This window comes from Vombatus ursinus, unplaced genomic scaffold, assembly GCF_900497805.2.
Source record: "Vombatus ursinus unplaced genomic scaffold, bare-nosed wombat genome assembly UNPS02010980.1, whole genome shotgun sequence".
Classification (NCBI taxonomy): Eukaryota; Metazoa; Chordata; class Mammalia; order Diprotodontia; family Vombatidae; genus Vombatus; species Vombatus ursinus.
Genome location: NW_020950758.1, coordinates 4,038,306 through 4,065,658, shown reverse-complemented (window position 1 = coordinate 4,065,658; position 27,353 = coordinate 4,038,306). Strand labels below are relative to the sequence as shown.

At 52.8% G+C, this 27,353-nt stretch overlaps 1 protein-coding gene across 2 annotated transcripts in view; it reads left to right on the top strand.

Annotated features, from left to right (window-relative positions):
• The window catches only part of NBAS (neuroblastoma amplified sequence), a 267,157-nt gene that overhangs the window by 147,029 nt on the left and 92,775 nt on the right, over positions 1-27,353 (top strand). For both annotated transcript variants that reach the window (XM_027855628.1, XM_027855629.1), the window contains 3 exons: positions 16,571-16,647; positions 17,999-18,136; positions 26,823-27,052. In XM_027855628.1, coding sequence (XP_027711429.1) covers positions 16,571-16,647; positions 17,999-18,136; positions 26,823-27,052 — 445 coding nt within the window. The remainder of the gene's footprint in view (positions 1-16,570; positions 16,648-17,998; positions 18,137-26,822; positions 27,053-27,353) is intronic.

The following is a 27,353-nucleotide window of genomic DNA, read 5'->3' as shown; positions in this document are numbered from 1 at the left end:
GAGATGAGGAAGAGGGGGGACGAGGGAGATGAGGAAGAGGGGGGACGAGGGAGCTGATACTTGGCCTCAATTTTTTTCTGTAAAATGTGAGACTATTTTCAGCTGAGAACGTGGGTAGTGGGAGGGCCATGGGAAGTTTGAGGAGGGATGAGAAAATGTGGAAAAATTGCTGTGGAGAGTGAGAGAGTGAGTTGATGAGAGAGATTTAGCAGGATTGCTGGGCACCAGTAAGGGCCCAGTTGAACTTGTGTAAGATAAATTTGGAGTGGACCTGGTCAGAGTAGTGGCATGATTTTCTCCTCCTTCATGCAGCACATTGGAAAGGTGACCAGTAACACGAGTGATCCAAGGCTGAGGTTTGACTGGGTGTCATTGGCAATATTAGTGGGTAAGGGATTTAAGAAAAGAAGCAGGTGTAGAGTTAAATTAGTTCACGAAGAATTCAAGATGGAGATAGGAGGAGAGAATGGCTGGTATAGGGAAGATAGCCTGGAAGAGAAGTGAGAGGTTGAGAGACTGGAGGTCGTGGTGCAGATAAAGAGCAGGGTTATGTCAGGAAAGTCTGAGAGAGTAGTGAAAAGCCAGAAGCATGGAGGTGGTACCTTTATGAGTGACGGCAGGATCAAGGGTGTGACCCTCTTTGCCTATGGCTGAGGTGGGAGAGGAGTAGCTCATGGGAGGTGAGGAGGGTGAGGAACCCAGTGGTCACAGTGTTTAAGGGAGAATCGGTGTGTATGTTGAGTCCTCTAGGATGAGGACAGGAGTTGGGGAGGAGTCAAAAATTGTGAGCAGGCCTCGGACTCATGGAGGAAGGAAAGAGAGTGACCTGGGTGTCCACAGACAACAGCTTCCAGGATTTTCATTGGTGGTCGATAGGAGGAGGAGGAGAGGCCACTGGTGAGGGGGGAAGGGGGAGAACCTAGAAGTGCCATGGGGAACACGGAGTATTCCAGCTCGCTGGCCTCTAGTAGTGAGCCGAGGAGGACGAGTGAGGAATGGCCACGCCTTGAAGGGGAAGTCATGGAGGTGGAGCCGGTTTCAGTAAGAGCCTGGGTTAAGTGGGAGAGGAAGAGATTTCAGGGAGACGTTTGCTGCCTATGGAAGAGGCGTGGCAAAGGGCAGCATGGCAGGGCTGGGCACCTCTCCTCCTCTTCCGCTTACCCCTCCTCATTCCCCTCCTCCCTTTGCCTTTCCTCCTCTGCTTCACCCCCTTCTCCTCCTCTTCCCCCCATTTCTGTAGTGCTTTAGGGTTTGTTGTATGCGGTCATCACGAGAACCCTCGTGAGCACAGATGTTACTGTTAGGATCTCACAGAGCTATCTCTGGAGGGTCTGAGTAGGGGGACAGTCATGTAGCTTTACACAGCCGATGAATGGGGGACCTGGTTCCGTAATCTAGCTGGCCACTGGCTCTCGGCTCAGGGCTCCCTCCCTTGCTGACAGCCTCCCACCAGTCCCTCCCGGGGACCCCCGGTAGAGATGGAGATCTTCTCATCCAGTTCTCTCGTGCTGCCAATAGAGATACCAAGGCCAGGAGAGACAAAGTGACTCCCCCACGTTCTCTTGCTAGGGTGTCTGCCCAGGCCCTCTGCCTCTGTGCTGAGTGGTTTTCCAAGATCACGCGACAGACCCCTCCTCTGTCCTGCCATCCAGGAGCTCTCTTAGCCACCTGTCCCCACTTATCGCAGCTTGGGCCTCTTGTCCCGCCTTTGGCCTGAGGACTGTGGGTTAAGTCTCTATTATTTACTTCTTCCTGAAGTTTTTGTTTTCCATCATACTCCCAGTTGAGCCTGTTCAAATGGAGAACATTCTGAGCAAGTTTGAGGGGTGGGTGGGGTGGGTTGTGTGTGGTTACTGAGCTGCCCATGTTCTCTGGGTTGGCTGAGATGATCACCTGTTGGCCTAGGGCACACGTGCTCGCACACGCACACACACACACACACACACGTACACTGCATGGAAGTCTCGGTGGTCATTTGCATTTGACTGCACTGATACCAGGATGCTGCCTGCCCGGAGCCCGGGTCTTTACCACCAGGCTTTCCTGCATGAGCCTGTCCCTACTCAGGTGGCCCAAAGGGTTGTGAGAAGATGCCCGGTGAGCCTGTGCAGGGTGGGTGCTAGGTCAGTGGCAGAAAGCAAGGCTGTTGTAGGAGCCCATGAGGTCGGGTCTGCTTGGCACTTTGTAGGCCCTGCAGCACGTTATCAGTACGAGTCCTTGTTATTACTATTACTAAAGTCACCAAGGACATGTATGGGAAAGGGAGGAGCAGTCCTCCTGTGCAGGATGGGTATGGACGGGTATGCCCTCTCGGGGCTTCATAGATAACAGTTTGCTCATGAGAAATGCTGTCAGATATCACTCTGGAACTGTGATGGTGACAGGGTGGCGAGCGCAAGGATGATGGCCGGCCATCCTGGGGATGACCATGGAGGGCAGGAGCCAGCCCTGCCCACCGCTGGATTCTTTGGGAAGCCTGGCGAGGGGAGCACATGGGCAGGGGCCTCCTAGCAGGGAAGGCACGGGTTCTCCGCTCGGGCCATTTTGTCAGACACGTGCTTGGTGCTGGGGACCCACGGTGAAGGAACGAGCATTGCATTGTGCACTGGGGAGGGCGCGCCTGCCGGTCAGCTCTGCCCCACTGAGGTGGGTCATGAGATGTGGGAGAACGGCATCCGGGTCGGATCGGTTCTTGCATTGCACCAGTTTGGCTGCGGGTGGCCAAGCTGTAGGACCCGGGCCAGCCTGGGCTCCAGCTCAGCCTCTGGCTCCTGGCAGCCGGTGGCAGGGCTGGCCGCAGCGGCAGCAGCAGCAGCAGCAGCGCAGGGTGCACCCCCACCCTAGGGCTGGAGGGCCAGCAAGGGGAGTGGGGGTCGGTGGCAGCGTTCATTTATGCTAAGCAGGAGCTGTCTGTGTTGGCCCCTGAGTAGGCACTTAATTAATGTGTAAACGTCTCTTAGGAAAGGGTTGTTTGTTTATTTACAGCATGTTTTCAATCCGGTCTAGGAGGAGAGGGGCACAAAGAATGAGGCCTGTGAGAAGACACGAGGCCTTAGGCTGTCTCTTGTGAAGCCGCCCGTGTGTGTCAGCTTTTGGACACATCACATTGACACATTCGACTGTCTCAGAATATTAAGCCTTTGTCAGAAACTCCTCAAAATGGAAGCCCGGCTCGGGTTAAATGACACAAATTGAAAATCGTTGTCAAATGTCGTTCTCGCTTCTCGCGTAGAAATAGGTCGCGGTGCAAATTGAACTCTCCACTGGGTCTGACTTCGGAGAATTCCTAAGTTCCGAGTTGATGAGACAGCTCAGATGGAGAGTGGCAGTGAAAGATCAGCCTTTATTTATTTAAGTCAATAAATGATTGGACGGGGAATGATTTCTAAATCAATAACACAGGCAGCCTTCCCTCTGCGAATTTAGCTCTGAAATGAAATTTGTTCCAGCCCTTTCCCGAGGCAGGCGTTTTGCATGCCCCAAGTGCAAAGAGATTTCACCCGATTTTTAGAGGATGCCTTCTTCTCCGGCTTCCAGAATCAGCATTGCAAATCAGACTCATGCTTCATGTAAGCTGGGGAGCTGGCTGCAGATTTAGCCAGAGAGGAATTTTAAACCAGAGGTGACCAAATCCTCTGTCCACTGCATAGTCCAGGCCTATCTGGAGACAGGGACGAATGTGGCTGTGGCTGTGGTCTCCCCTTCCTCAGGAATCCTCCGTGGCTCCCTGTTGTTTCGGGGATAAAAAATTGCTCTCTGCCGGCCAGCTCCCACCCACATCCCCAGACTCATCTCGTGTTCCTCGGCTTCCCACACGCTTCCATCTCCCACCGCCATGCGTTGCAGCCCTAGCCCCCCAGGCCTGACGTGTACTCCCTCCTCCCTTCAGGCGCTGCTTCCGCATGAAGCCTCCCACAGCCGGTAGTACTGGCTCCCTCCAGAAGTAACGGTATACGACCTCTGTCTCCCCCAGCTGCAGGTAGACCCTTCTAGGGCAGAGAGGAGACCTGGAACTGGGCTGTGTACAGAGTTGGAGCTCTATCCATGCAGGTCCTCTCCCTGGATTCAGAGAATCCCATCGATTTGCTCTCAGGATTATCTGAGGCATTTGGCCCTAAGCCAAGGCAGGCTTCTCTGAATTCCTCCCAGGACGGTGCCACATTTTGCTTGCCTAAAGGCTTGGGGTGATGATGGGGTTTTGAGAAGGGGTCCTGGGCTCCTCTCTACTCACTGCCAGCTAATCCTTCTCCTTGGCGAGGATTGTGAGGCTGCTTGGCGTTCTGGAAGCATAGCGGGACAGGGAATCATGGGATGGCTGCACCACCTTGCTTGAAACCACCCTCTTTTACAGGTAGACCCCCATAGGCCCAGGGAGGGTGTCTGAGGTCACACTGGTCATACTTGGCCAAGCTGGGGTTTAAATGGACGTTTTCTGTCTTCACCTCTGGTGCTTCTCACCGCACCACACTATTCAATCAGTCGGTCACCAGCTAGGTAACTGTGGGGTCTTGGGCTCAGTTTATAAAGTGGGACAGATAATACTTAGAGGCAATGAGGTACCACAGTGCCTAGAGCACTGGGCCTGGAGTCAGGAAGACTGGAGCTCAGAGTGACCTTGGGCAAGTCCCCCCCCCAGCCTCAGTTTCCTCAGCTGTAAAATGGGGCTATTTGCCTCAAGGCGCTTGTGAGGACAAATTGAGGTTAAATTTGTAAAGGCTTTGTAAGCCTTCAAGCCTCCCTGACTATTGTCATTACTTCTGCTACCTACTTCCCAGGGCTGTTTGGATATGATTGCTTAGTAAATCCTGAAGTGCCATGGCTATCACCCCTATTATTGCTCTTGGTATTATTATCATTTCAAGGGGCATGTTAGCAGCTTCTAGCCATGCCTAGTTGTCTACTTGAAGGAGTATGGAGGGAACTTCTGCATCGCACCAGGAATCCCTGCAGGGTGAGGAGAAGGCCCAGAGCACATGGCTTCTGGTCCGAGACCCTGCGGTCAGCCTCCATGGTCTGAGTGAGGATAAACACTGGCTGTGTGAGCAGTAGGACAGCTATGGTCTTTCTGAAGGAGACTTTGCCCACTTGAGAGGCAGCCCAGGGATGGAATGAGTTAGGTATGAACTCTGGACCCAAGATTACCTGGGGTTAAATGTCAGTCATGCGTCGGACACTATTCTAGATGGTAGAGATTGAACCCCCCAGTGCTTCCCCCACAACAGCCACAACAAAAATAATACAGGTCTCGTCGTCAACGAGTTTGATGGGAGCCCGTGTGTGAATGCACAGACACATGAAAGATCTGTGATTGCCAGCTCAGTGGAGTCCACAAACGAAAGGGGAACAGCTCCTCTGTGAAGGAGCAGGTAAGCCACAGGCACACAGCGACTTTCCCATCTGTGGCTGGGGAAGAGCTCTTAGCCAAATGAAGATTAGAGACCATCCAGGCATATCTGATAGAGTATTTGGATTACGTGAAAGTGAGAGATTCTGTACTGACAAGATCAATACAACCAGGAGGAAGGAAGCAAAGCTGTTACTGGAAAAAAAGACAAAAAACAATTGGATTGGAAACCTCTAATAAATGCCAAATATCCAAGCTATCCAGGGAACTGCGCAAATGGAGAAGATGAAGAGTTCTCCGAAGACGACAGACGGAGCATTCAAGAAGCATTTCTCCAGGTCACCATGAGGACGCCAAGGTTCCACCTCCTACTCAGCAAAATGGAGGAGATGGCAAAAGATGAGAAGAGTCAAAATTGGAGCTGTTTTGGTGGCATGGTGAACTGGCCCAATTATTTGGAAAACAAGTGACTACAATGCCTTTTGACTCTGCGCTATCGTTTCTAGGCACCCGGCACACCCCAAGGAGGTCTGAGGAAGGGGGAAAGATCCTGTCTATCCCAAAATATTCATGACAGCCCTTTTTGTAGCGGCCAAAACCCAGAAACAGAAAATGCCCAGAAATTTCAAATTGGTCAAAAATGCAGTATATGAAAATGATGGAATATTACTGCAGAGTGAGAAATGATGAAAATGAAGACATCAGGGAATCTTGGGAAGATGATTTATATGAACTGATGCAAAGTGACGTGAGCCAAACCACGAAAATGATGTATGCAGTGAATACCGTCATGGAAATGGAAATTGCAGCAGGTGCAACAAACCCAAACAGAATGCTGTTGCGTGATAATGAGCGAGCTTGTGTGCTGCCCCCGGGGTGGAGCCCCCGGTCTCAGCTGCCCCCTCATCAGGGAAGTGTGCCCTCAGCCCCGGGGCCTGAGGCCCGAGGCCAGCCGGCCTTCCTCCTCGCGCATCTCTTCTCTGACTTCCCGGGCTTTGCCCCCGTGCCCTCTTGTACACACCTTCTCCTCTTCACACGTTGCAGCTCCTTTTTGTGGATTGTCTCTCCCTCAATAAAATGTAGGCTTTGAGACTGGGGCTGTCTTCTTGACTATATTTGTATACCTAGTGCTTAGCGTAGTTCTTGCTGCAGAGTTAAGTGATTAGTAAATGCTTTACTTATCCCTGTAGAAAAGAGGAGAAAATAAACTTCTCTACCTTCTTTGCACAGGTGGGAGACTGGTTGCTTTTGCTGTCAGACTCAGTTATGTTAGTTTGGCCAAACTGCAGTTTGCAAACATTTTTTTCAATAAATTTGTTGTTTATTTTAAAGCTTCATTTTTTTTAAATGAATTCCAGATCCTTTCCCTTCCTCCTGCGTCTCTCTCACTCCTTGAGAAGGCAAGAAATGTGATGTCAATTATACATGTGAAATCCTGCAAAACACAATTCCATATTAGCCATGTTGCAAAAGAAAAGCAAGAAAAATAAAGTGAAAAAATCGTCCTTCAGTGTGCGTCCAGATTTCATTAGTTCTCTCTCTGGAGGCGGACCGCGTTCTTCATCATAAATCCTTTGAAAATATCTTGGGTCACTGTCTTGAGCAGAGTAAAGGCTTTCGCAGTTGGTCACTCTTCCATTGTGGCTGTTACTGTATACGGTGGTCTCCTGGTTCTGCTCACTTCACTTTGCATCATGTCATGAAGCCATTTCCCTCATCATTTCTTACAGCACAATAGTACTCTATCATGATCATGATATCATGAATGGCTTGTTCAGCCATTCCCTCATTGATGAGCATCCCCTCAATTTCCAATTCTTGGCCACCTCAATAAGAGCTGCTGTAAATATTGTTGTACATGTGGGTCCTTTCCCCTTTTTTATGATCTCTTTGGGATACAGCCCTAGAAGTGCTATTGCTGGGTTAAAGGGCATGCACATTTTTATAGCCCTTTGGGCACAGTTCCAAACTGTTCTCCACAATGGTTGGATCAGCTCACTATTTAAACACACAGTACAGGCCTTTGTTAAGATCCATTCTGCTATGAGGGACACTGAGGCTCGGGGGCGAAATAACTTAGACCTGGGTTCTGAATCCAGCTCTTCTGACTCCCCGACGTAGGAGTACAGATTTAGGACTGCGGGCACCTCAGTGATCATGTACTCTAACCCCCTCTTTTTACAGATGAGGAAATTGAGGCGTCGATGGATGAAGTGACTCGTGCAGGATCACTCAGCTGGTGACAGAGGCAGGATTTGACCCCAGGTCCTCTGACTTCCAATCCAGGCTCTGTCCACTCCTCCATTCCACCGAGCCTTTCAGCAGTGTTGGGCACAGCAGAATTTTGTAGCAGAGTTTTTGTAGCCTAAAAACAGTGTCTGTCTCTCTGTCTCTCTCTCTATCTATCTGTCTTTGTCTCTCTCTCTGCCTCTGTCTCTCTCTCTCTCTCTGTCTCTTTCTGTCTCTCTGTCTCTTTTTCTCTCTTTCTCTCCGTCTCTCTCTTTCTCTCTGTCTCTGTCTCTTTCTGTCTCTCTCTCTCTCTAGTGATCAGTGGCCTCAGAAAGAGTTACTGCAATAGAATGTTGGTCACAAAAGCCAGTAGGCTGCGGGGTTAAAGAAAGTTGCTAGCGAGGAAGGGGAGTCACAGCTGGGCAGTGGTCCCGAGGTTCAGCTCTCAAAGGAAAGACACACACCCCTGGGGAGGGCTCAGGGGAAGAAGGGACCAAAAAGAGAGCAGGACTGTCCTTGTCTCTGAGTTTTCCTTTTGGTAATGAGAAACAAATGTTGGTCGATGTGGGCTGTGAAGGATAACTAATTGTGATGGTTAGAAAGCATTCAGTGCACAGAAAATGTGAAATAACAGTAATAAACGTGGGAGCAGGAGTGTGCTGGGTTATCAGGTGTGACTCTCTAAGTCTGCAGTTCTGTATTTGGTTAAATTGCTCGGCATGTCCAAATGCAGTCGATTCATTAAAAGTTATGGTTTATTTGATACTGAGATAATTTTTCTGCTGTTTTAAGAAATGGCAGTTATTGAGGGAAGGAGAGGCCTTCATCTATCACTTAGAAGGAAATGTTCTGATGGAAGCAGTTGTCTTTTACCTTTCCTGTGTGGAGCTTTTCAGGACGGATTCTGTTTTCTTTCTCTGTCCGTGCTTGGAGAGTTTGACAGTTTCTTAGTTCACTCCTGCACCCAGCACGATAGGCGACCAGTAGTTGCAGGCACTTGGAGGAATGTTGTACTTGAGGGTCCCTCAGCTGTTGCTGGCCCCGCACCACTGAAAACATTCGTGTTGGTAGAACAGCTGGTGAGCATCCTGGGCCTTCAGGGAAGCTTGGACTTTGTCAGTGTGCACCCCCGTCTGGGCTCCTGGCCCATGTTTTCCAACAGATTCTCTAGTCATCTGTGAATATCACGAAATTCTCCTGTTGACCATCCCTCCCTCCTTCTTTTTCCTTCTATCGTTTCTTTGGCCGCTTGTTTGACCTTTTTCCTTGTCTGGCCACATGTACTCTGCTGGATAGGACGTAGCATAAGACAGCGTCTCATCAAGGCCTTTGGGTTTAAGAACATAATTTTGTTGTGTGTCTCCTCCACACCCAACGCCAACCTCCAGTGACTTGTCGCAGTCAGGACAAGGGTCCTGGAAGGCTCTACCTGTGGAGCTCAAACTCTGGCTGGACTGTCCCTTGGCCAAGGACTGGCCTGGCCACATCCAGGGAGGCTCGGCATCAGCCTGATGATGGGGGATGAACCATGAGCACTGGTGGGAGCCTCTGGGGAAAACCATCCGCCTGTCTAGGTATAACCTATGTAACATCCCTTATGAATATGAAGTGGAGGCAATGAATAGATTTAAGGGAGTAGATCTGGTCGATAGAGTGCCTGATGAACCCTGGACAGAGGTTTGCAACAGGAGGCAGCAACAAAAAACATCCCAAAGAAAAAGAAGAGCAAGAAAGCAAAATGGCATCTGATGGCCAAGGAAAGAAGGAAAGGGAAAGATATACCCAAGTGAATGCAGAATGCCAGAGAATAGCAGGAGAGATAAGAAGGTTTTCTTAAATGAACAATACAAAGAAATAGAAGAAAAGAGTAGAATCTCTTCGAGAAAATTAGAGAGATCAAGAGAAAGTTCCACGCAAAAATGGGCATGATGAAAGACAGAAATGGCAGGGACTTAACAGAAGTAGAAGAGGTTAAGAAGAGGTGTCAGGAACACACAGAAGAACTATACAAGGAAGCTCTTGACGTCCCCGGTAACCGCGACGGTGTGGTTCCAGATCTAGAGCCACATGTCCTGGCGAATGAAGTCAAGAGGGCCTCGGGAAGCATTGCTGACAGTGAGGCTAGTGAAGGTGACGGGATTCCAGCTGAGCTACTTAAAGTCCTACAAGATGATGCTGGCAGATTCGGAAAACTTCACAGTGGCCGCTGGATTGGAAAAGATCAGTTTACGTCCCAATCCTAAAGAAGGGCGATGCCAAAGAATATTTAAATTACTGAACAATTGTGCCCGTCTCACATTCCCGCAAGGTTAAGCTTAGGAGTCCGTAAGCCAGGCTTTAGCAGTGTGTGAACCAAGAATTACCAGAAGAGCAGGCTGTCTTCAAAGAGGCAGAGGAACCAGAGACCAAATTGCCAGCATTCGCAGGATTGTGGAGAAAGCGAGGGAGTTGCAGAAAAACATCAACTTCTGCGTCATTGACTGCGCTAAAGCCTTTGCGGGGATCACCACGAAATGTGGCGAGTCGTCCAAGACATTGGAGTGCCGGATCGTTTACTTGTCTCCCAAGGAAACTGTGTGTAGACCGAGAAGCAGCCGTAAGAACTGAACGTGGAACATATGATTGGTTCCAGATTGGGGGAGGAGAAGGACAAGGCTTTATGTCGTCCCCTTATTTGTTTAACTTGGATGCGAGTGCATCGTGCGACGTGCCAGGCTGGATGACTCAAAAGCCAGAGTTGAGGCTTCCGGGAAAAAGATGGACAGATGCCGCTACTCTGATGGCAGAAAGTGCAGAGAAGTTAAGAAGCCTCTTGGTGAGGGTGAGAGAGGAGGGTGTGAAAGCTGGCTCGAAGCTTCCATCGGGCGATGAAGATCTCGGCAGCTGGCCCCATCCCTTCCTGGAACATAGAGAAGACATGGAGGCAGCGTCAGGTTTTATGTTCTTGGGCTGAAAGATCAGCGCGGATGGCGGCTGCAGTCTTGAAATTACAAGACGCTTGCTCCTTGGAAGGAAAGCTCTGGCAAATCTGGGCAGCAGACTAAAGAACAGAGATGTCACCTCGCCGACAAGGGTCTGTGCGGTCAAAGCTGTGATTATCCAGCAATGTGTGGCTGCGAGGGTTGGGCTATAAGGAAAGCTGAGTGCCGCAGAATCGATGCTTGGGAATTGTGCTGCTGGAGAAGACTCCAGAGAGTCCCTTGGGCCACAAGGAGATCAAATCAGTCAGTGCTTCAAGAAATTAATTCAGGCTGTTCACTCAAAGGCCAAGTACTGAAACTGAAGGTTAAATACTTTGGCCACATAATGAGAAGACGGGACTCATTGGAAAAGACCCCGATGTTGGGAAAGACTGAAGGTCAAGGAGAAGGGGATGGCAGAGGATGAGACCGATGGATGGTGTCATGGAAACGGTGAACATGAGCTCGGACAGACGGATAGTGGAGGACAGAAGGGCCTGGTGTGCTGCAGTCCTCGGAGTCACAAAGAGTCGTACACGACTGAACAAAAATAGCAACACAGTTAGCCAGCATTTACTTTATGAAGTTTTTCTTCCATTAATTTGAATTAATTTAACCCCAAGACTTCAGAGATGGGGGTAGGATAGGATGGCAAAGCAAGGAAATGATTAACTGCCTGGATTGATGAAAAAGCATTAAGGGTTTATGATGTACTAAGGGTTGATGATACAAAGAGTCCATGGAGGAGGTTCAGCTGCAGGCGCAGGGTCAGGACATGTGGCCTCACCCAGAGAGTCTGAGGGGGCATCACAAGGCTGGATGGCTGTGCCTGGCACTTCGACAAGCAGAGGGCTCAGGCCTGGTTGGCCTTGCTCTCAGCAGCTTACCCAAGCTGGGGGAGTGGCTCCCGGCTCCCCTGGTGATTGAGTGGGAGGGCCGCGGAGTGAGAAGAAGACAAGGGGAGAGGGTGCCCTTTATCCCAGTGTGGCTCAGGGTCTAGACAAGACAGAGGCCAGGCTTCTAACCTACCTCTTCCCTTAGAGTATAAGCTTCCTGAGGGCAGGGCCGTTTCCTTGTTCTTTTTGTGCCGCAAGGTGCCCAGCACAGCTCTGGGCACCTAAGTGTGCTTAATAAATTCTTGTGGATACTAAGTGATTGATCTCTCAGCGGTGCTCCTTTATAGTCTGAATCCTTTCTTCAAGAACAGAGTTGGTGAGTATTGAGTAATACTGCGAGTCGTAAAATTCATTATATGTTAGCAGGCTATTACTGACGTGACATTTAGCTAGAGTGGCTGTACTGAGGGTACCACAAATCTGGGGACATTTTATAGTTATTGGGAGGATTGCCTCTGAACATTTTTTGTCTCCCCCAGAGCTTGGCGCGCTGCCCCGCCCTCTTTTGTTGCTTATCCGCAACACAGATGTTTATCCAACTGCGTTAAATCTGCATTGCTTTTAAAAATGAACCTACCTGAGCTCAGGCATCCAACAGAGCTGTCCCCTTACAGTTCTCCTGGGAAGTGTCTGTTTGCTGCCCTGTGGCTTTTCAGTTAAGCAGGACGGTTCTGTGGAGGTCGGCTTCCTCCGCTGTTGAATGACCGGCTTGGCCTAGGTCGCCTGGAATGTTTCCTTGAGCCCTGACGTTGGATGAGTGTGTGAGTCTGTCATTGCTCAGAGTATTTCTCAGCTCCCCTTTGGGAATTTCCTTGAGGGCCTCTGTCCATCCTTCACATGGGGTGGCCTTCTTCCTTTGAGAGGGGCTTTCATTCTTTAAAGAGGCCAAAAATCTGACCCTTAAGGTGAGTGAGCACCTGTTTCGTCTGCCCAGAGAGCAAGGAGAGAGATTTTCCCCTGGCGCTGATTCACTGAGAGAATCCACTGGGTGATTCCCAAAGAGGAGGCTGGATGTGTGTATGTGCGCACATGTGCGCGTGCGTGTGCGCGCGTGTATGCGTGGGTGCGCGTGTGCATGTGTGTGTATGCGCACGTGTGTGCATGTGTGTGTGGGTGTGTGCATGTGCATGTGTGTGTGCGTGTGTGTGTGGCAGCCTCCCCCTTCCTCCCAGGAGGGCTTGGGAATCCTCACCTTTGCATTTGGAAGCTTCAGGAGATTTCTCAAGCACTTAGACTTTCTGCTGAAGTCTTGGGGGCCTCCGGATGTTCGCGAAGCAGCTGGAATGATGTCTCCAGGAGGATGCGGAAAGATCCCATTAACGTTCACAAATCAAAGCGATGTCCTCTCAACAGCCTTCTGAATCTCTACCGATTTGTGGGGTCAGAGAACCAGAGTTGGAATTCGAATTCCACCTGGAAGACCTTGGACAAGTCACCCACCTTGGGCCTCAGTTCCCCATAGAATGACAGAGTTGACCAAGAATAGCCATTTGGTTCCTTCTCACATCAATCCTGCCATCCTTATCAGGACTTTACGTGGGAAGTGCAAATGTTATCACCCCCATTTTACAGATGGGAAAGCTGAGGCGGGGAGCCGTGAAGCGCCCTGACTTGGTTACCAGCCTAGGTCCGTGTCTGAGGTTGAAGTTGAAGCCGTCTCCTGGCTCCACCCCCCGTGTGCTTTTCACTGAAGTGTTCTGAGGAGGGGACCCCGAGGTTGCACCTGCTCAGGATGTCAGGAGGCCGTAAGAGAACCGGCCTTCCAATCTGTCTGCCTGTGGCGGCTTGCCCGCTCGCTGGAGCTTTCTCCTTCCTGCTTGACCGGGCCATGCAGCTCTCCCTGGAGCTGCTGTTCGCTTGACCTGTGGCTCATTGGGCAGAACATCCAGTCAGGTGAACAGCGCGGGAGTGTCCACGCTGGTCCAGCCACACCGTGCCCTCCAGTCTTGTCTGTGAGGGCAGCCTGGTTGTGGGAGGGGGTCAGCCCGGGGCCCCCGCTGCCACCCCAGCGGCCGCCTGCACCAGGGACCAACTTGGGGATGTGGGTGGAGGCGTGTGATGTCATGGGGTGAGTAGGAGACCTAGGCGCGGCCGTGCTGGTTTCTGCCTTCACCTTCTGAGCCTCAGTTTGCTCATTTGTAAAACGAGGGGCTTGGACCCAGTGATTCCGGCTGCGTCTGACGTCCATCTAGCTTCGGAGCTGGCCCTGGCTTGGTGACCCCCTCCCCGGCGTCTGCTGGGGCTCACTCGGGCGGCAAGCCAAAAGGAAATGCTCTTAGGAAGGTAAGTCTATGAGTAAGTGGCTCAGCGCACTTTCCCAGAGCCAGGTATTAATCGCTCGTGTAGCGCGGTTCCCCTCCATCAGGGCGCATCGCCAGGAGGCGGCTCCTTTAGAAGCAGCCTCGGCTGCCTGACGTGCCGCCGTCTGGCGTTTTCATTAAACGCTTAGACTTCTTGAACCCTTCTTCATCCTGTGCATGTTTCTGTGTGATGGGATCTGCAGAGACTTTTCTGGAAGAGTGCAGTGGGGGAGGGGGCACTGTTGCAGAAGCTTCAGGTGAGGAACGCCAATTGAATGTAGAAAAAGGGAGAGGCTTTACCTGGCAGGATGTCCCCGGAGGTGTCTGATGTGCCCGCGGTGCCTCGCCCTGTGTTACCTGCTGGGGAAGGTCCTACTGCTCACTGGAATAGGTTATACCTGAGCAGTGCATGAGAGAAGTGTGGAGTCTGGACTTACCTGGCCCCTCCTACGGCTCTGGGCTTCACAGGATGGGGGGGCATTTGGCAGCATTCTGGTTGTCTGGCATGGGGAGTCTTGTTAGCAGAGGCATAGAGGGTGTATGGCCTGGCCTGGGGACACAGAGCTGACCAGTTTGGGTGGGGTGTAGACTGCACGGGCCAGTCCTGGGAGATGGGAGAATGTGTAAGACAGTGGCAGGATGTATAGACTGAGTGGGCCAGTCCTAGAGATGGGGAGGATGTGTAAGACAGTGGCAGGCTGTGTGGACTGAGTGAGCCAGTCCTAGAGATGGGGAGCATGTGCAGGGCAGTGGCAGGCTGTGTAAACTGCGTGGGCCAGTCCTGGGAGGTGGGAGCAGGCACAGGGCCACGGAGGACCTTTCCTGCAGGAAGAGCAGGGCTCAGTCTAGAATGTGACATCGACAACGTGATCTTTTTTTCCATGTTGTGAGTCTCTCCACATCTTGCTCTTGTCCGTTTAAATCCACGTCCTGAAAGATTTGTGATGAAAATCGCAGGCAGAATGACCCGGAGGGTCAGCGATAGTGCCCTCCCATCTGGCGGGTCTTCCTTTCTTTTTTTTAAATTAATTTATTTTGATTTATCAGCAATCACTTCCATGTGCTTTTGAGTTTTAAATTTTTCTCCCCCTTCCTCTCCACTTCCCTCCCCAAGTCGGCACGCAATCTGATATAGGCTATACATATATATTCCTATTAAACATATTTTCACATTAGTGATGTTGTAGGTAAGAATTAGAACCAATAGGAGGAACTTCCAGAAAGAGGAAACAAAACACAACAGAGGAAAAAAAGAGCGAATAATATGTTTGGATCTGCATTCAAACTCCGTAGATCTTTCTCTGGATGTGGATAGCATTTTCCATCATGAAGCCTTTGGAGATGTCCTAGATCCTTGCATTGCTAAGAAGGGTGAAGTCTATCAATATTAGTCATCACACAACGTGGCTGTTATCGTGTACAACATTCTCCTGGTTCTCTCACTTCACTTAGCCTCAGACCATACAAGCCTTTCCAGGTTTTTCTGAAGTCAGCCTGCTCATCATTTCTTATAGCACAGTGGTATTCCATTACATCCATATACCACAACTTATTCAGCCATTCCTCAATTGATGGGCACCCTCTCAATTTCTAGTTTTTTGCCACCACAGAGAGTTGCTTTAAATATTTTTGTACACGTGGATCCTTTCCCCATTTTATGATCTCTTTGGGATACAGCCCTAGAAGTGCTATTGCTGGGTCAAAGGGGATGCACATTTTTATAGCCCTTTGGGCACGGTTCCAACTCGCTCTCCAGAATGGTTGGATCATTTCCCAACTCCACCAGCAATGCATTGGTGTTTCAATTTTCCCACATCTTCTCCTACATTTATCGTTTTCCTGTCTTGTCATGTTGGCCATTCTGATAGGTGTGATGTGGTACCTCAGAGTTGTTTTGATTTGCGTTTCTCTAATCAATCGGGCCTTCCTTTCTTGGAGCACCTGTGGCTCTGAACCCTCATGCTTCGCCTTGGGCTGCTGGCAGGTTACCTGCAGGTGCTCCCAAAGCCCCAGGGACACTTGCAGCTGCTATGTCTGGATCACCTGTGCTTAGTTTAGGCCTGCTGCTGTGGGCCTCCCAGCCTGATTCTTCACGGTGAGAGGGCACTGAGTTAGGGTCCTGTTCATTGTGCCCTTCTAGCTTTCCTTCAGGGCTTCACAGTGCACGAAAGTTGGTCATTCAGTCAGCAAGCATTGATTAATGGGCCAGGCCCGGCCCCGTGCCGAATGAGGGACCTGAGTCTCCCAGCGGCTTTGTCCTCCCAGCCCCTGGTCTCCCAGGTGCCCTCCTCTGGGTCTGTTGTCTGGGGACCAGCTGGCTAAGGTTGGGGAGTCTCATCATGGGAGTATGGACTTTCTTCTTCTGCCGTGGCCATGTATGAAGGCTACCTGCTTAGGCGCCGTGGCAGACCCTGGACCCACACTGTCCTCCGCACTCATGCTGGGTGTGCCCATGATGCTGAGGTCAGAGACTCAGAAAGGGTTGCCTCCCAGGGTCCTGCCCAAGAGAAGCTTTTCTAGTCCCCCCACATGGTGGGAGGCTCGGCCAGGCTAGTTTTTCCCTGAAAGGCAGTGGAGCTGTTCTTGAGCTGTGATTGGTGTGGGGGGCCAAGGTGGGGCCTGTGAGTGTGTAAGGGCTAGTACGGAAACGTGTGACGCAGGCATCTGTTGGGCGTGGCCCCCACGTGGGCCAGGCAGAGGCCGCCAGATCACGGCCGTGGCCTTGCTGGACGTCTCCAGGTCCTGCCAAGAGCCCTGGGATGGCTCAGACCGAGGCCCGTGAAGACGCGTCACCTGCTGCATGGTACAGATGGTCACGTGTCCTTCTTTCTTCCCTTCCAGTTCTCCTGCAGCTGGCCAGCGACGCTTTGCCGCATGACGTGACCTTGGCCTTGGCTTACCTGCTCGCCCTGCCACAGGTGAGTTGTCACACAGAGGGCGAATGGGACGATGTCTGCTTCCCAGGCACTGTCCCTTGTCCTTTCTATGAACTGGCACCAGAATTCTATTCTGTGAGCACGTCGTGTGGCTGCTGACGTCAGACGGTGCTTTGAGCATCTCCAGGCCTGGTCATGGAAGCCTGCAGCTTCTTGTGAATCTGGATGAGACGGTGCCATCCGGCTCTGAACCCGGGATTCTGGACCGGCAGATTTATGGGGCAGAGTGGAGGGAGGGCGGGGCCGGGGTGTGAATCTGGCCTCCACTGTTTATCAGCTCAGTGCCTGCACAGGTCAGTTAACCCCTCACAGCCTTGTCTTCTCCACCTGCTTGGCAGAAACAATAATGACACTGTTAGTATCCACCTCGCAGGCCTGTTGTGAAGTTCAGTAGAACAAAAAGCACTCTGCAAGTCTTGAAAAACTGCCTACCTTATCAGTCATGAGCCAGTCGGTTAGCATTTACTACATGCCTGCGTGTGCTGGGGGGCACGGGGCTGGGTGCTGGGGGGCACGGGGCTGGGTGCTGGGGGGCACGGGCCTGGGTGCAGGGGGGCACGGGCCTGGGTGCAGGGGGTCACGGGGCTGGGTGCTGGGGGGGCACAGACGAAAACAGAAATCATCTCTGCCTCCTGAAGCTTTGATTTGCCAGGGACCAGAAGCACTCGTGTATCAGGGTGTACAGAATCAGGACCGAGCAGTAGGGAGGCCCTGTAGCTGGGGTGGGACTGGGGGTCAGGGACTGCTTCATGGAGAAGGTGGGGTTTAGGCCCCATCCTGAAGGTGAGAGGGATTCCATGAGGCAGAAACAGAGGAGTGAATTCTGGGCAAAGGTGTGGAGATGAGAGACGCGGTGGTCTGTTACATTGCGCTCCCAGAGAAGGGCGGCTTGGGAGTAGGGTGTGGGGGTACAGAGCACTTTGGGCTTACAGAGACGGGCTGGGGCCATGCTGCAAAGGGCTTTAACAAATGAGGAGAGTTCCTATTCTAGAGGCCATAGGAGCCACTGGGTTTTATGGAGTCCAGGAGTGAGGTGTTCTGATCTGTCCTTCGGGAAAATCCCATTGGCAGCAATGGGTTTGGGCCCGGCCCTGAGAGCCAGGCTGGGGGGAGAAGAGAGGACGTCCCCTCCGGACGGGCTTGGGCTCAGAGCCATCACGGCCATCCTCCTGCCATCATCCCTCCCCTGTTCTGAGCCTCATTTGACTGTCAGAGCAGCGGATGTGGGCGGAGCTGGTGGGTTTCCTGAACCCGGACCTCATCGTCCCTTCTCAGATGCCTTGTGCCCAGGAGGCCCAGCTCAGCCGGCTCATTTGCTCCCTTGTCCTGCTAGGTGGTCGACGCCAATAAGTGCTTTGAGAGGCAGGCGCAGTCAGCCTTGTGTCTCCAGCTGGCGGCTTACTATTACAGCCTGCAGATCTACTCACATTTGGTGCCCTGTTTCCAGGACAGATGCCATCCGCTGTACCGGGTGAGTTCATTGGTGTGCACAGCTCCAAGCGGGCCAGCAGCATGGCCAGCAGTGTGGCTCCCTGGGGGCCTCCTTAGGAGACTCCTCCATGCTAGGCCCCTGCATTATGGAGGATGAGCCTGGGAGGGAGGACAGCCAGCCTGGGGAGGGGGCCTCGAGCCCCTGTCATATGGGCACCGGTTCAGGGAACGGGGCCTGGTTAGTCTGGATCAGAAAGGAGAGCTGTGGTCCTCTCGTGTCCTGGAGGAACCATGACACCAGCTCTGCTCTGCCCCGAGGGCCAAACTGGGAGCCGTGGGGATGGACGCAGCCAAAAGACCCCGGCCTTGATGGCCAGAGAGCTCGGCGCTCTTCTGGTGTGGAGTAGGCTATCCAGGGTCCAGGCGGGGTGTTGAGCAGGCTCCCTTCCCTGGGGATCATCCGCTGTGGAGGAGGGGGGTGGCCTTCCATCTCAGTCATTTCACTGCATTAACAAAACTGCGTCCTTTTGAGGCCCTGATTTTCGCTTCCAGCTCAAGAATTCCTTAATTCACTTCTTTTTACAACGTCAGAACTGAGGAGAAAAGAATTAATTAGCATCTGTAAGAGGGAGCTTGGCTCTAGTCACCTGTCCAAAGGAAAAACAGTCCTGTCTGTCTTAGGGCTCTCAGTGACCCACTTAGCCATAGTGACAGTCAGGGTCAGGACCTGTGCCCCTGGACTGTCACCCGCTGCTCGCAGCCCGGGTACCGGGGCCTCTCCCCATCCAGAGTGCCTGTTTCTGCGGCCACAGAAGGATGCAGGGCCGCTGGGACGGATGTGCTCCCCGGTGCCGGGCGCTGCGGCAGACTGCTTCTCCACAGCAAATGACAGCCTTACTGTCACAGAAGTGACTGACAGATGCAGCCAAGACGAGAGCGTGTTGTTTGTTGATTAAAACAAAGAAAAGGTTTGGTTTGGTCAAGTGGAGCTCAGGTTAAGGACTGTCCTCCCGAGAGGAAACCTCAGTTTTCCGTGGAGGTCAGACAGGACTCCCCTGAGCCCCTCTGGTTATTAAGATCCGGCCAGTCATCAAAGAGGGCACCCCATCACCCCGAGGGGCTCCTGCTGTTGTGGAGGAGATCCACTGAGGATCCACGGAGGAGGGCTTCCTTGTGTGGGGAGGGCCTCCATCTGGTTTTGCTTTTGAATGATACTGGGTGAATGGCATCCAGCCTCAGTGATTAGGAAGTGAGAGAGATTGGCCATTTCGGTAAATCCCAGTGGATGACCCAGGCCTAACGTCCGAGCTGGCGTACTTGTGGTGACCAGTGCACGGAGAGAGGACATTGGCACATGTATCGCAGGCTGTAGAAATGGACAGTGAGTAGGATTTTGAATTGGAAAGGGAGATAAGAGTAGCTGGCCCACATCCGAGTGGTTGACTGCTCAGTGCTCCTGAGGGTCTCGAGCAGCGTCACGTCACAGAAATATCCATGTTTAATCCCACTGCCTTCTGGATGATACTACGTGATTACAGATCTCAGAACACCACAGTCTCTGGGGAAGAGGCCGTTGTAGAGATGCATAGGGGGGAGAAAGTCACCTGGAAAACAGTGACGCGAAACAGTGGTGTAGGTCACATTTCCCCAAAAAGGTGTGATTAGACATGGGGCAGGTCAGTATTGGACCACTGAGATTGATGGATGGGGGATAGGGCCCGTGAAATATAAAATGACCGAAAAGAAGGGTGCTGGCCTGTTGTGCAGATCTTTGGAGGGTCTGGGAGCTCCCTGGAACAACTTGAATTAGAATCTCATTGAATGCAAAGTGTTTGGGAGCTGCTGTCAGTACTGAGGGGGTACTTACATTGGAGAGATCAGAATCTGGGAGCTGGAAGGGACCTCAGAAGCCTTCTGATGCCATCTCTACGTGAACCAGAATCCCCCCAAAAACTCGCCTGCCACATGCTCACCCAGTCTTTGGTTGAGGACCTCCGGGTAGGATAATCATTTTATTATTTATGGTAGCAAGTAATTCATAAAAGAATCGGTCACTTGGCCATCTCTTGTGAACCAAAGACAGATCATGGCGGCCTCTTGATTCTTATACCCCCTTGGAAGAGTGGTTGCTCCCCACAGATGGCAGTCAACAGAAATTGGTTAACAATTAATGAAAGAATGCATAGTATAATGAGAGGTGACCCTATTCTAATGAGAGGCTGGAGACATGATTATGTCACCCTTACTCCCAGACCACCCCAACCTGGGGCAATCTAGACAAAGGCTCCCCCCCCCAACCCAAGCCTGAGTAGAACACAGTGAGCTTCCCCAGCTGGGTGGGCTCTGACGGAGAATCCAGTGTCATTATCAGCAATGTCTTTCAGAAGCTGGCTGGACCCAGAGAATGAGGAAATTGGAAGGGAAAAAACCCTGTATGTCCCCGATCATTGGTTATTTAATAATCATTTCTGTTGCCAGAAATAATCTGAGAAGGCTCTTTAAGCAGGTGGGATCTTCCGTCCCCTCCATTAAGTGCTTGCCGTGCACACAGGGGCCTAGTCGGCCCTGCATGAGAAGTCCAGATGGAAGGAGATAGAGGCCTGGCTGCCTGGACCTTGTTGGGGGCGGGTCACATCAAGAACAACACTGATAGAAAGTGGCATGTCCCACCTTGTCAGACTGCTCTGATTTCTTTGGAAGTTTGGTGTAATCCCTAGGCTTCCTTTGGAGGAGAGGCCTGGGCGGGGCAGGGGGCCTGGATGGAGCAGGGGTCTTGGGTGGGGCAGGGGGCCTGAAGGGAGTAGGGGGCCTGGGCGAGGCAGGGGGCCTCCCCTAAGCGGCCTGAGGACTACAACCTTCCATTGGCTCAGCAAACAGCCAGTGGAGATCACTTTGCCTCCTGGTATTTGGCATTAATGAACAGCCTTCGGGACTCACATCAGTTGTGACTGGAAACCTGCCTTTTGTTCCGCCATGACAGAAGAAGAAATAGAGGGAGACATGCAACTGAAAACTTTGCTCTGCAGAAGATGATGCCTTCTAATTCTTTGTGATGTTAATTCTCTGAGATTTTTGGAGGAACAAAGACCTGGGTTCAAATCCTGCCTCCGACATGTACTAGCACCCTTGGTGATTGTTAGGACCAAATGAAATTACAGACGGACGATGTCTATTATGACTCTGGTCAGACAGCTTTTGGAGAATGGAATTGTGTGTTCAGTTTTGGCACCTCATTTGAGGGATGGTGGAAAGACTAATGATGCTGGACTCTGGGATATGCACCTAGATCCAACCTCTGACTTCTGGTCCCATTCCTGGGCCTCAGTTTCCTCATCTATAAAATGGGCGTGGGGTGGGGTAGAGAGTGTTGGACCACACGGCCTCTGCAGGGCCTTCCAGGCGTAAATCTGTAATCCTACAAGGGGCTGCAGTGCATTCCAGGGAGGGTGAGGAGGAGGAGAGAATTGGAATCCCTGCCCTTGGAGAATAACTTGAAGCAACCAAACACGTCTAGATTGGAGTCCGCTTTGGGCCCACACAGTAGAGGTAGGCAAGAATTTGGAGGCCTGCCGAGGATCGGCCTGACCCCGGAGGTCTGACTAGAAGACTGGGTGTGAGGTTTAGACTTGACCAGCTTCCCAGGGATTAGAGGAGCTTTGGGAGAGAGCGGATACCCCTTCTCTGCGGATTTCAACTTCTGGTATGTGTTGTAGAAGTGGGGATTCCTGTTTGGCTCTTGGGGGGCCTGGCTGACCTCCGAGGGCCACCGGGTTCAGATTCTGTATCTCTGCTACTGGACCCTCGTGCTCATTCTGTCCCCTGAGCCTGTTACCCTGGACCTTCAGGATGAGGGAGCGTTAGATCTTCTTTTGGAGAGGCTCATCAGGAGGTGCGAAGCCAAGACGGTAAAACAAAAGCTGCAATGTGTTGCTCTCAGTCCGACGGATTTTTTAGTAACGATACCAAGGGATGAAGAACATTAAGTGAATGTGGACTTTTGTGGCAAGGCCTCGGGCAATCCCAAGATACACCTCGGGTCTGACGGAATGATCTTGTGGGATCCCTGTCAGCATTATGGCCTGGGCTTCTCTGTGTGGTCACAGGATGGTGCAGTTGGAACCACTCTGGAGGCCGTCTGGCCCAATGCCTTCATTTAACAGAAGGAAAAGGGAGGCCCAGGCGGGTCACCGGGGAGGGGAGGAAGGACGGAAATGGAAGACCCAAGATGGGGGTCCAGAGCGCCGCCATCTTCCCACCGCTTTCTGCTCCCTCTTGACTGGTCAGCGGTCAAAGAAATTACCAAGAAATTCCATCTTCATGGTGGTTTATTTAGGTTTTCTTTTTACAGAAACTCGATTTGATCTTTGACAAAATTGCCATCAAACATTTGCTACCTGTCGCATGGTTCCCAGGTTTAGGAAACAGGAGAGTATTAATTCTTTCCAAACAGCTATTTTTTTTTTTTGGTCAGTCAGGGTTAAGTGACTTGTCCAGAGTCTCACAGCTAAAGAGTATCTGAGCCTGGATTTGAACGTAGGTCCTTCTGATTCCAGGGCCACTGCTCTATCCATGTGCCACCGAGCTGCCCCTAAACAGCTTTGTTTTTGCTGTTTTTGATTCTTGGCTACCTTTGTACCTTCTAATCTTCCCTGAAAGATTGGCATGACCCATAAATGGCCTCCCAATGTTTCCTGGAGACAGTCCAAGAAATCTTACAGTTGAATTAGGCTCTGAAAGAATCAGGGCCTCCATGCAGAGCGGTCACCTCGAAGCCAGATTGGAGGAGGGGTCTGGCTCATGGGTCCTTGCCCTTGATAATCCCTGCAGGTCAGCGTCTCCTCAGCAGCTGCGGCGGTCAGAGAGCATGACCTCATGCACCGTGAGGTGACTTGAGCCCAGACCAGTTCCGTCTCCACTCCCCTGGGCCCCTCCTGGCTCCCAGACCAGCTCTGGAGCACAGATGGAGACATATTAGAAGTCTGTGTGCCTGCAAGGCAGGGAGGCCCCGTGGCCTGGGCCATCGGACGTCCTGCCCAGCCTCTCTGCTGACCTTCCTCCATGAAGCTGGCCCTGATCTCCCTGGCCAGAGCTGCCCTCGCAGAATCACGTAATCAGAGATGTGCAGAATTCCAGATGTCTCCGTCATCTCAAAACTTTTCCATTCCTGCCTCTGTGGACTCCCCCCAGCATATTTGGAGAGTTTTCTGGCTGGAGATTTTGCAGAGCAGTTGGCTTTGCTCTGAGGGAGACGTTAGAGCTTGGATGGCGAGAGCCCATGGAGCCATGAAGAGCTGCCAGTTGGGAGGTTACAGGTGTAGATGGATGAGTTGGGGCGCTAGGACAGGAGGGAGACGCTGACCGTTGGCTGTCAGGGACCTTGCCAAGAGGACCGCCGCAGGTGAGTTCTCAGGCTCTCCTCGCTGGGGTCATCTCGTCCAGCCCTCTGCTGAGCTTGAGTGCCCCAGGCATCTTTTCCCACTATTGTCTGGTGCGGCTCCATCCCCTGCCTCCTGGGCAGCGCTCCCGTTTCAGGGTGAAGATGGCTTTGATCATTCGCCTTCAGCCCTAATGAGGGGAGGCCCTCCTCGCCGTGCGCGCGGTCCCTGAGGCCCCTGCTCCGTCCTCCCCCTCTCTTATCTCCTCCCCTGCTGCTTCTTCCTTCCATTGATCTTGTGGGCTTCGGTTCAGCAGGTGTAGAGCAGCCCCTCTGTGCCCAGCTTTGTGCCGTGTGCTGCAGGCGGTCACACTGGCCGGGCCTCAGGGCCGTACTCTTCTCATCCCGAGGCTCTGCTCACAGTTGCTGATGGCGCCTCCCACTCTCCACGGACGCATAGCCATCAACATGCTCGCCTCCTTCTCCAGAATCCCCTCTGCGGTCACTGCTGTCATCTTTCAGTCTCTCCTCCCCATCCTTTGTGAGCTAATCCAGCTCTTCCTCATCCTCAGGTGGCACGTCCTCAGCCCTTTGCCATCCCGGTTGCCCTCTTCTCCATCTTCCCAGCTTATCCAAGGCCTTCCCGAGTGGTCATAGCCCAGACTAAGCCTCTTTGTGTTCTTTTGTTGGGGTCTGACCAAAGCAGACCAACCTGGGACCATCTCCGTGTCCTGGGAGCTCAGCTTCCTTTAAGGACGCCCAGATCACCTTGGCTTTCTTGGCCCCTGCATCACACGTGGAACCCTTATTGGACTTGTGGGCCACCAGCTCCCCAGATCATTTTCAAATCGCTGTGTTTTCCATCTTGTACGTCCAAAGTCAGTTCACTGAACCCCGATGTATAACTCCACATTGATCCGTTGCCTTTCTGCTTACTAGATTTGTCCGGCGTTCTAGCTGGTGCTTTCTTGTGCATCCTGACTGCTAGTCATTCCTCTACCATGTCCCCACGCATTTCCCACTTCTGCTGAGCTGGATTGCCCCGGCCCATGTGGCAAGGGTGTGCCTCACGGCCCTTCTGTGCCCCTCCCTGGGCCTGGCGTCGGCCTAGGACCGTGGAGATGCTCAGATGGGTGCACACGATGGTGAGAGGCATTTTACCTGCGGATGCGGTCTGAACCTCTGTTAACTCGGCCAGCGTTCATTGAGGCCTTCCTCTTTGCAGCGTAGCCTTCCTGATGGTTGTGGCTGTTTGTCCTTTGCCCTCAGAGGCCCATGGCGTCGGGGAGGCGCTGCCATGACATGCAAGTGCATGGGTGTAAGTGAGGCGGGGCTGGGCAGGGTCGCAGGGTCACCGACCTCACTGTCTCCTGGGAGCCGTCCTGGCCCAGTGGTGAGACTTAGGTCAGGAGGACTTGGGGGAGGCTCGGCCTGGGCGAGGCGCTCAGCAGGCGCGTCAGGAGCGCCCGCTGCTCAGACTGAGAGACCAGGAGTTTACAGAACCTTCTGTGTCCTTTTCCATTTGGTCCTCACCGGGCCAGTGGTCCTGCAGTTTCTTTGTTCTTGTTTCTTTGTTTGTTTTTTTGGAGGCAGTTGGGGCTAAGTGACTTGCCCAGGTGACCTTGAGCTCAGGTCCTCCTGACTCCTGGGCCGGCGTTGTATTCCCTGGGTCACCTAGCTGCCCCTGTCCCCATTGCTACTGATGGGAAAACTGAGACCCAGAGCCCTCAACTGGTTTGCCCAGTGTTGCAGCTTCAGAGCTCCTTCCGCTTACCAGAACTGCTTCCCTCTGGTGTGCAGAGACCGCTGGGTTTTTGTCAAACCTTGATCCTAAGCCCGTCAGCCTAAATCGGGGAAGAGTTCATCAGCTACTTTTATCTGCTCTCCTGGATGGTCCCATAATGGTATCGACCAAGAACATGTCGGGTTCGGCTTGGTGACGCCTTGCAGACTTGCAGGAGCCCTCCACATGGCATGCAGAGACAGCTCCCTCTCTGCGCTGAGGCACTGCCCTGATCAGGGGGTGGGCCCAAGTGCCCCAGGCAGGAGTCGGGGGCACGTGCGTGCCACATACATCGAGAAGGATGGCATCGGTACCGTGGAGTTGTGGGTCGTTTGGGAAGCGCTTTACAAACCCTGTCATTCTTACCATTAGTATTCCCTAAGTCGCCGAGTGGGCCATCATTTGAGCACACGCTGGTTCTGCAGCTGCTGGGTGGGGAGGGGGTTGTGGGATAAGACGCCCCCGCCCCCGGCTCCAGGCTCGGGGACCCCATCAGTGTTTGAATGGGTGTGGAGCCTTGGGCTGTGCCGGGAGGGAGGCGTGTGGGATGGGTTTGGACGGTGCCGGTATGGGGGTTCTTCCTGTGGTCAGTCGGAGTGGGGGCTCGCCCATGCGCGCACCCAGAACGGAGCCACCCCTGGGGCTGACAGGCTCCTCCTGGAGGGGCCCCGCCCTGCTCCGAGGGACCAGTTCTGGCAGCTCCGGGGAGCCTGGGCTGCGGCCGCTGCAGCTCCACTGAGCCCAGATGCAGAAGCAGGTTCTAGTGGGGTGCGTGAATCCCGCCTTCCCACCTTCCCGCCTTCTCTCTTCTGAGGAGTTCTGGGTCTTGCTTCCAGTCACTGGTTTGTGTTGTCAGAGAAGCTGCTAGAAATAACGCAGGAGAGGGCCACCGAACCTAAGGTCTAGTCTCCACCGGGGAGTTTCCCTGGGACGCGCGGCAGCAACACGTTGCCCCCGGCAGCGTGGGCCTTTGGTGCAGTGGCCTGGGCATCTGGCGGCCCTCCCCTAGTCCGGGGCTGGGGGTACTGCTGCTGGCGGTCATCTGTACTCCTGAGGAGGAGACTCGTCCAAAGCCAGGAATAACAGAAAATACAAAGTGTCCCAGTGGAAGAGATGGGCAGCGTATGAGGTCCTGTTAAACGGCAGAGAACGAATGACTGTCCTGAGCCGTCTGGGGTTATTATCGGCTGGGGCAGAAAACGCAGGCTCCTTCTGGGCTCGCCATTGGCCCCTGGGCAAGGTCAGAGCCAGGAGGGACTTCCTGAAACCATCGGGTCCAATGCCTTCATTTTGCAGATGAGGAAACTGAGGCCCAGAGAGGGGAAGTAGCTTGTCTTAGGTTGCACAGTGAGTAAGAGGCAGCGTCCTCTGACCATCAGTTCAGTGTGCTTACTCTACTGAAGGGTGCTCACCTTTCTTGGCCTATTTTTCCCATCTCTAAAATGGGACTGATGATCTCTGCCCCTCCGATGTTGTTGTGAGGCCTGAAGGGGAGGGCTTCCCTGGACCATGAGGGCCATGCCCTACCTGATATGCTTGTGTTTGTTTCTTGGGCCTGGGGGCCTTCAGGCTGATCCCAGTGAGCTCGTCCAGTTGGTCACCGAGCACGTCTCTCACCCGGATGGCCGGGCCTGGTCCGAAGACGTCGGGGTGCTGGTCCAGCACCTGGGCTTCTACCATGAGCGACTCCAGGATCTCACCCAGGCCCAGCTGCTCCAGGGACTGCGCAAGGGCGTGGACGTGCCCCGCTTCACTGCGGATGACCGGTACAAGAGAGAGACAATCCTCGGGCTGACCGAGTAAGTAGCGGCATCCTCGGTGCCCGGCTGTCCCCGATGTGTCTAGCACCGCTGACCTTTTGTGCAGCTTGACTGGGTGGCCAGCCGGGGCTGCGGGACAGATTTTGTTGGATGTCAGGCTGTCATGGGACCTTTTCACTCCCCCTCCCCACCCCATATCTGTCCAGGACGGGGAGAGGTAGGACTCTGGTCATCTCTGGAGGCCAGATCTCTGAAGTCTTCTTTCCTCAGGCCTCTGTCCATCCCACGTCCAGCCCAGTTAGCCTATAGTGATTAAGCAAGGCACTGCACTAAAGGCTGA